At 45.4% G+C, this 9,598-nt stretch overlaps 1 protein-coding gene across 1 annotated transcript in view; it reads right to left on the reverse strand.

The window, feature by feature from the left end:
* Positions 1-9,374, reverse strand: part of LOC139384006 (vam6/Vps39-like protein) — a 38,092-nt gene extending 28,718 nt beyond the window's left edge. The window contains exons 1-8 of the mRNA XM_071128634.1: positions 8,810-9,374; positions 8,370-8,435; positions 7,598-7,662; positions 4,436-4,478; positions 4,154-4,248; positions 3,943-4,041; positions 2,626-2,718; positions 2,049-2,232 (exon numbers count right to left, since the gene is read on the reverse strand). Of these exons, the coding sequence (XP_070984735.1) occupies positions 2,049-2,232; positions 2,626-2,718; positions 3,943-4,041; positions 4,154-4,248; positions 4,436-4,478; positions 7,598-7,662; positions 8,370-8,435; positions 8,810-8,882 (718 nt within the window). The 5' untranslated portion in view covers positions 8,883-9,374. The remainder of the gene's footprint in view (positions 1-2,048; positions 2,233-2,625; positions 2,719-3,942; positions 4,042-4,153; positions 4,249-4,435; positions 4,479-7,597; positions 7,663-8,369; positions 8,436-8,809) is intronic.
* Between the last annotated feature and the right edge of the window lie 224 nt (positions 9,375-9,598).

Here is a 9,598-nt window from a genome sequence, read left to right on the forward strand (position 1 = left end):
AGTACATGTCCAGGCCCGTCTGAAGTTTGCTAGCGAGCATTTGGATGATCCAGAAGAAGATTGGGAGAATGTCATATGGTCAGATGAAACCAAAATATAACTTTTTGGTAAAAACTCAACTCGTCGTGTTTGGAGGACAAAGAATGCTGAGTTGCATCCAAAGAACACCATACCTACTGTGAAGCATGGGGGTGGAAACATCATGCTTTGGGGCTGTTTCTCTGCAAAGGGACCAGGACGACTGATCCGTGTAAAGGAAAGAATGAATGGGGCCATGTATCGTGAGATTTTGAGTGAAAACCTCCTTCCATCAGCAAGGGCATTGAAGATGAAACGTGGCTGGGTCTTTCAGCATGACAATGATCCCAAACACACCGCCCGGACAACGAAGGAGTGGCTTCGTAAAAAGCATTTCAAGGTCCTGGAGTGGCCTAGCCAGTCTCAAGATCTAAACCCCATAGAAAATCTTTGGAGGGAGTTGAATGTCCGTGTTGCCCAGCAACAGCCCCAAAACATCACTGCTCTAGAGGAGATCTGCATGGAGGAATGGGCCAAAATACCAGCAACAGTGTGTGAAAACGTTTGACCTCTGTCATTGCCAACAAAGGGTATATAAAGTATTGAGATAAACTTTTGTTATTGACCAAATACTTATTTTCCACCATAATTTGCAAAGAAATTAATAAAAAAATCCTACAATGTGATTTTCTGGATTTTTTTTCTCATTTTGTCTGTCATAGTTGATGTGTACCTATGATGAAAATTACAGGCCTCATCTTTTTAAGTGGGAGAACTTGCACAACTGGTGGCTGACTAAATACTTTTTTGCCCCACTGTATGTGTGTCTCCCCCAGGGCCCTGTCTATTGGTATGCGTCTCCCCCAGGGCCCTGTCTATTGGTATGCGTCTCCCCCAGGGCCCTGTCTATTGGTGTGCGTCTCCCCCAGGGCCCTGTCTTTTGGTATGCGTCTCCCCCAGGGCCCTGTCTATTGGTGTGCGTCTCCCCCAGGGCCCTGTCTTTTGGTATGCGTCTCCCCCAGGGACCTATTTCACTGTAAGGTCTACTACACCAGTTGTATTCAGCATTTCACTGTAAGGTCTACTACACCTGTTGTATTCAGCATTTCACTGTAAGGTCTACTACACCTGTTGTATTCAGCATTTCACTGTAAGGTCTACTACACCTGTTGTATTCAGCATTTCACTGTAAGGTCTACTACACCTGTTGTATTCAGCATTTCACTGTGAGGTCACTACACCAGTTGTATTCAGCATTTCACTGTAAGGTCTACTACACCTGTTGTATTCAGCATTTCACTGTGAGGTCTACTACACCTGTTGTATTCAGCATTTCACTGTGAGGTCTACTACACCTGTTGTATTCAGCATTTCACTGTAAGGTCTACTACACCTGTTGTATTCAGCATTTCACTGTGAGGTCTACTACACCTGTTGTGTTCAGCATTTCACTGTAAGGTCTACTACACCTGTTGTATTCAGCATTTCACTGTGAGGTCTACTACACCTGTTGTATTCAGCATTTCACTGTGAGGTCTACTACACCTGTTGTATTCAGCATTTCACTGTGAGGTCTACTACACCTGTTGTGTTCAGCATTTCACTGTAAGGTCTACTACACCTGTTGTATTCAGCATTTCACTGTGAGGTCTACTACACCTGTTGTATTCAGCATTTCACTGTAAGGTCTACCTACACCTGTTGTATTCAGCATTTCACTGTGAGGTCTACTACACCTGTTGTATTCAGCATTTCACTGTAAGGTCTACTACACCTGTTGTATTCAGCATTTCACTGTGAGGTCTACTACACCTGTTGTATTCAGCATTTCACTGTGAGGTCTACTACACCTGTTGTATTCAGCATTTCACTGTAAGGTCTACTACACCTGTTGTATTCATACATGACAAATAAACTTTGATTTGATGTAGTGCCCTACTTTTGACCAGGCCACATAGGCCCATATTTAGGGAATAGGGTGCCATTTGGGACAGGATATTACACAAACAAAAAGGAGCTCGTGTTCGTACCCATTGCGATGGGGATGTCGGTCCAGTTGAGAGCATACTTCTGAGTGCAGACCCCCTCCTCGTTGAGCACCACCGTGAGGTCATCCTGGCCCACCGCCACCTTCCCATCAGCCAGGGGGGCCACCAGGGGCTCCAGCTGCTTCCCCGTGGGGAAGAGCTCCTTGATGGAGCCACGGCCATCCATCTGGAGGACAGAGAGCGAGAGAGAAGAGAGAGACACAGAGAGAGACACAGAGAGAGACACAGAGAGAGACACAGAGAGAGACAGAGAGAGAGACAGAGAGAGACACAGAGACACAGAGAGACACAGAGAGAGACACAGAGAGAGACACAGAGAGACACAGAGAGGGATCATAAGGCACGAAATGGTATAAAAAGGACAAAAAAACAACAAAAAAACTCATTTTGGTTTTATGTTTCAAAACCGTTTTTCTACAGTGTGCCCTACTGAACACAACCCAGGAGAGTCTGAAGGAAAACAAGGAACATTGGTGCTTCATCTTCATCGCACTTCATTCTGTCACGTCTGCAGTAAAACATGAAATCCACAGTGTTTCCTGTTTTGTGGCCCACTGACCCGGATGAGGTAGTAGTCCCTCTTGAAGCCTACACAGATGGAGTTCTGACACCAGGCCATGGACTTCGGGATGTCTGGAGCAGCAAAGTCCCCCTGACAGACAAACAAACAAAACACTAATAAGGTTCATTCCTTTTGGTTAACAATATCCCTCTAAACGAGGTTTGTTTATCCTGCCATTATAGCAGCCCCCCCCCCCCCATGTCACCTCCCTCCCCGTCTCACCTGTAGCTCGCAGAACTCCCCGTCTCACCTGTAGCTCGCGGAACTCCCCGTCTCACCTGTAGCTCGCGGAACTCCCCGTCTCACCTGTAGCTCGCAGAACTCCCCGTCTCACCTGTAGCTCACAGAACTCCCCGTGTCACCTGTAGCTCACAGAACTCCCCGTCTCACCTGTAGCTCACAGAACTCCCCGTCTCACCTGTAGTTCACAGAACTCCCCGTCTCACCTGTAGCTCGCAGAACTCCCCGTCTCACCTGTAGCTCGCAGAACTCCCCGTCTCACCTGTAGCTCGCAGAACTCCCCGTCTCACCTGTAGCTCGCAGAACTCCCCGTCTCACCTGTAGCTCGCAGAACTCCCCGTCTCACCTGTAGCTCGCAGAACTCCCCGTGTCACCTGTAGCTCACAGAACTCCCCGTGTCACCTGTAGCTCACAGAACTCCCCGTCTCGCCTGTAGCTCGCAGAACTCCCCGTCTCGCCTGTAGCTCGCAGAACTCCCCGTCTCACCTGTAGCTCGCAGAACTCCCCGTCTCACCTGTAGCTCACAGAACTCCCCGTGTCACCTGTAGCTCACAGAACTCCCCGTCTCACCTGTAGTTCATAGAACTCCCCGTCTCACCTGTAGCTCATAGAACTCCCCGTCTCACCTGTAGCTCATAGAACTCCCTGTCTCACCTGCAGCTCATAGAACTCCCCGTCTCACCTGTAGCTCCCAGAACTCCCCGTCTCACCTGTAGCTCATAGAACTCCCCGTGTCACCTGTAGTTCATAGAACTCCCCGTCTCACCTGTAGCTCATAGAACTCCCCGTCTCACCTGTAGCTCATAGAACTCCCTGTCTCACCTGTAGCTCATAGAACTCCCTGTCTCACCTGTAGCTCATAGAACTCCCTGTCTCACCTGTAGCTCATAGAACTCCCTGTCTCACCTGCAGCTCATAGAACTCCCCGTCTCACCTGCAGCTCCCAGAACTCCCCGTCTCACCTGTAGCTCATAGAACTCCCCGTCTCACCTGTAGTTCATAGAACTCCCCGTCTCACCTGTAGCTCCCAGAACTCCCCGTCTCACCTGTAGCTCATAGAACTCCCTGTCTCACCTGCAGCTCATAGAACTCCCTGTCCTTCCAGTAGTACAGCTGAAGCTTCTTCTTCACAGCAACACACATCCTCAGCTGGGCTTCTCCCGAGGGGGACTGCTGCAACGAAGAAGAAGATCAATTTGGAAACAGATTTTACAGGAGCTACGGATAAAATAGACACCACTGGTTCACATCAAAAAAACATTTACAAACTATGTCGTCATCTCACCTGCAGGTCACAGGCGAAGAGCGTTGCCCCTCTGGCCTTGGAGACCACAGTAATCTGCTGAAAGGTCAAGAGGTCGTGGACATGGATGTTGTTCTCTGTAGGTGGGGAGAAACCGGTATGTGTGCGCACACACACACACACACACACACACACACACACACACACAACAAAAACACTATTTGAAAAAACATAGGAGCTATGGATTTACTGAGATTAACAACCCACACGTTCAAGTAAACAACAACAAGCTTGTTTACTGAAGAGAGTACATATTTCTCCTACCTAACAGACTGACGAGGATCTTGTACTGTGACACAACAAACAGCTGTGAGAAGGAGAGACAAGGAAGGTTTGAACTTCAAAATCCAATCTTATTGGTCACATGCACGTTTAACAGATGTTATTGCTCACATACACACGTTTAACAGATGTTAATGGTCACATACACATGGTTAACAGATGTTATTGGTCACATACACATGGTTAACAGATGTTATTGGTCACATACACATGGTTAACAGATGTTATTGGTCACATACACACGTTTAACAGATGTTATTGGTCACATGCACATGGTTAGCAGATGTTATTGGTCACATACACATGGTTAGCAGATGTTATTGGTCACATACACATGGTTAACAGATGTTATTGGTCACATACACATGGTTAACAGATGTTATTGGTCACATACACATGGTTAACAGATGTTATTGGTCACATACACATGGTTAACAGACGTTATTGGTCACATACACACGTTTAACAGATGTTATTGGTCACATACACATGGTTAGCAGATGTTATTGGTCACATACACATGTTAACAGATGTTATTGCGGGCGTAGTGAAATGCGTGTGGTCCTAGCTCCCACCAGTGCAGTAATATCTAACAATACACACAAATCTAAAAGTAGAAGAACGGAATTAAGAAATATATAAATATTAGATTGAGCAACGTCTGAGTGGCATTGACTAAAATACAGTAGAACAGAATACATATGAGATGAGTAAAGCATATATATGTAAACATTATTAAAGGGACCGGTGTTCCACTATTAAAGGGACCGGTGTTCCATTATTAAAGTGACCGGTGTTCCACTATTAAAGGGACCGGTGTTCCACTATTAAAGGGACCGGTGTTCCACTATTAAAGGGACCGGTGTTCCACTATTAAAGGGACCGGTGTTCCACTATTAAAGGGACCGGTGTTCCACTATTAAAGGGACCGGTGTTCCACTATTAAAGGGACCGGTGTTCCATTATTAGGGACCGGTGTTCCATTATTAAAGGGACCGGTGTTCCATTATTAAAGGGACCGGTGTTCCATTATTAAAGGGACCGGTGTTCCATTATTAAAGGGACCGGTGTTCCATTATCAAAGGGACCGGTGTTCCATTATCAAAGGGACCGGTGTTCCATTATCAAAGGGACCGGTGTTCCATTATCAAAGGGACCGGTGTTCCATTATCAAAGGGACCGGTGTTCCATTATCAAAGGGACCGGTGTTCCATTATCAAAGGGACCGGTGTTCCATTATCAAAGGGACCGGTGTTCCATTATCAAAGGGACCGGTGTTCCATTATCAAAGGGACCGGTGTTCCATTATCAAAGGGACCGGTGTTCCATTATCAAAGGGACCGGTGTTCCATTATCAAAGGGACCGGTGTTCCATTATCAAAGGGACCGGTGTTCCATTATCAAAGGGACCGGTGTTCCATTATCAAAGGGACCGGTGTTCCATTATCAAAGGGACCGGTGTTCCATTATCAAAGGGACCGGTGTTCCATTATCAAAGGGACCGGTGTTCCATTATCAAAGGGACCGGTGTTCCATTATCAAAGGGACCGGTGTTCCATTATCAAAGGGACCGGTGTTCCATTATCAAAGGGACCGGTGTTCCATTATCAAAGGGACCGGTGTTCCATTATCAAAGGGACCGGTGTTCCATTATCAAAGGGACCGGTGTTCCATTATCAAAGGGACCGGTGTTCCATTATCAAAGGGACCGGTGTTCCATTATTAAAGGGACCAGTGTTCCATTATTAAAGGGACCAGTGTTCCATTATTAAAGGGACCAGTGTTCCATTATTAAAGGGACCAGTGTTCCATTATTAAAGGGACCAGTGTTCCATTATTAAAGGGCCCAGTGTTCCATTATTAAAGGGCCCAGTGTTCCATTATTAAAGTGGCCAGTGATCCATTATTAAAGTGACCAGTGTTCCATTATTAGGGACCAGTGTTCCATTATTAAAGGGACCAGTGTTCCATTATTAAAGGGACCAGTGTTCCATTATTAGGGACCAGTGTTCCATTATTAGGGACCAGTGTTCCATTATTAAAGGGACCAGTGTTCCATTATTAGGGACCAGTGTTCCATTATTAAAGGGACCAGTGTTCCATTATTAAAGGGACCAGTGTTCCATTATTAAAGGGACCAGTGTTCCATTATTAAAGGGACCAGTGTTCCATTATTAAAGGGACCAGTGTTCCATTATTAAAGGGACCAGTGTTCCATTATTAGGGACCAGTGTTCCATTATTAAAGGGCCCAGTGTTCCATTATTAAAGTGGCCAGTGATCCATTATTAAAGTGACCAGTGTTCCATTATTAGGGACTAGTGTTCCATTATTAAAGGGACCAGTGTTCCATTATTAGGGACCAGCGTTCCATTATTAGGGACCAGTGTTCCATTATTAAAGGGACCAGTGTTCCATTATTAAAGGGACCAGTGTTCCATTATTAAAGTGGCCAGTGTTCCATTATTAAAGTGACCAGTGTTCCATTATTAAAGTGACCATTGATCCATTTATTAAAGGGACCAGTGTTCCATTATTAAAGGGACCAGTGTTCCATTATTAAAGGGACCAGTGATCCATTTATTAAAGTGGCCAGTGACTTCAAGTCTATGTTCACAGCAGGACAACGGTAGAATAAGTGCCGGACATAAGGACAGGCCCGTAAACTCTTTCCAGGACTTGAAATGCCAATTGCGCTATCAAGGAGGATCCTTGTTGTTGTCGTCATTTGAGTGGTCACGTGTTGGAGCTGTGGTATGAACTGTATTGTACGCATACAGAGAGGGGGGAAGCTAATGGGGGCTAAGCTAGCACATGATGCGAAACACACACCAAATCCTTGTCAGTCATTGTCATACCACGTTTGGCTTGACAAATGGCAGCAACTGAACAAGGCTAGGACAATGGAATGTCTACTATATTTCTTTAATCTGACATCCCTCATTTAAAAAAATTATAATAATTAAATGACCGTCACATCAACAGAATGTGAAGTCTCACTCTGACTAATATACAGTGGGGCAAAAAAAGTATTTAGTCAGCCACCAATTGTGCAAGTTCTCCCACTTAAAAAGATGAGAGAGGCCTGTAATTTTCATCATAGGTACGTACACTTCAACTATGACAGACACTCTGACTAATATACCTGCTGGATCTTCTTTGAGAAGTTCTTGTTGGACTTCTCCAGAGTTACCTCAAACCTGTTGGTACCTACGAGGAAGAAAGAGAGAGATAGGATATGTTTCCTTGTTTAAAACACCTGCTACGGAATGAGGAACAAAATAAAAAACACAATGACGCTGGAAACTATGCTTGCAGACGTCAAACATTCACACACAAATAGACAGGGCCCTGGGGGGAGACACATACAAATAGACAGGGCCCTGGGGGGGAGACACATACAAATAGACAGGGCCCTGGGGGAGACACATACAAATAGACAGGGCCCTGGAACGGAGACACATACAAATAGACAGGGCCCTGGGACAGACACATACTAATAGACAGGGCCCTGGGACAGACACATACTAATAGACAGGGCCCTGGGGGAGACACATACTAATAGACCGGGCCCTGGGGGAGACACACACAAATAGACAGGGCCCTGGGGGAGACACACATAAATAGACAGGGCCCTGGGACAGACACATACTAATAGACAGGGCCCTGGGGGAGACACATACAAATAGACAGGGCCCTGGGACAGACACACACAAATAGACAGGGCCCTGGGACAGACACATACAAATAGACAGGGCCCTGGGACAGACACATACAAATAGACAGGGCCCTGGGGGAGACACACACAAATAGACAGGGCCCTGGGGGAGACACATACAAATAGACAGGGCCCTGGGACAGACACACACAAATAGACAGGGACACAGGACACTGACAGCAGTCTCTCTCTTATTCACCTGCATTATTTTTTATCCTGTAGAGCAGGAGATGGCCTGGTTTAGTGCCGACCAGAAGCCAGTCCTCTGTTATGTGATAGGAGGAGAGAAGGTCATGATCAGTAAGTATGGATACATCCCAAATGTAGTGCACGAGGACTCTCGTCAAAAGTAGTGCACTACATAGGGAACACACATCACAGAGCAAAATTATAACAACGGTATTAAATTCTCCACGTCCTCGACCATGTGCAAGACAGGGTTGCTTTGTTTACAAATGTCGGGTCACGTCAAAACTCATCAAGGTAACATTGCTACAACTAGCAGACAAGAGTTATCTGCTGGTTATCTGGTAAACAAACCAGTCAGCTAACTTACTACCTACCTAGTTAACTAGTTAGGTAGTTTATGGCAACAATAATTTGCTAATGTTAGTTAGTTTGCTGACATTATCAACTTACCCCAAGCAGCAAGACAGTCAATCTGCAGAGGCAGTTTCTCCAGGATAGGGACCGGTTCGTAAGCGTCATGCATTGTGGAGTCTCGGTAGTTACCGGTAGTTTAGTTCCCCCTATAAATAATCTAGTAACGTTAGTGACAATAACAAAACATTTTTAGGCAACGTTACAAAAAAAAAAGGTACGTCTGGAAATGTCAAGTCCAACCCCCGTCGATTAAACCGTGTCTTTAATCGGTGCAGGTAACCTTAACATAAATCCTCTGTCATTCGTTGAAGCCATGACATCCAAAACAAATAGCGAGCAAATTGATTAGCGAACGAACTTTGCTTTATTAGCGAGAGGACACCAACATGGATAACGCGTTAACAAAATGCCCTATTATCCCCATGTTGGTCTTGACCGAACCTCTTAATTAATAATACAACTTAATTGACAAAGAAATCTGAAATAAGTAGCTAAATACTTCTCCTATAAAAATGTTCTGCTAGTCAATAAGCTAACACAGATATATATATAAAGAACTGCTAATACACAGTGTCTGCTCCTTACTGACACGTCACGTGATCAGTACATCAGAGAGGAAGAAGCGGAGCGAGAGGGGAAACTCCGCCCAACAATCTGTCTCCTCCGGAAGTTGCCGTTTTCTTCCCGCACACCAAGCGAGGAGGGTTTTTGTATTGGGATGTCGAGTTTGGTCAACTAAAAAAAAAATATATATATGTAATGGCTTATTTGCTGCGTGAAGTTTATTTGATCGAATATAAGTTGCTTAGGTTGTTACGAGTGTAC

Source organism: Oncorhynchus clarkii, chromosome 25 (genome assembly GCF_045791955.1).
Source record: "Oncorhynchus clarkii lewisi isolate Uvic-CL-2024 chromosome 25, UVic_Ocla_1.0, whole genome shotgun sequence".
NCBI lineage: Eukaryota > Metazoa > Chordata > Actinopteri > Salmoniformes > Salmonidae > Oncorhynchus > Oncorhynchus clarkii.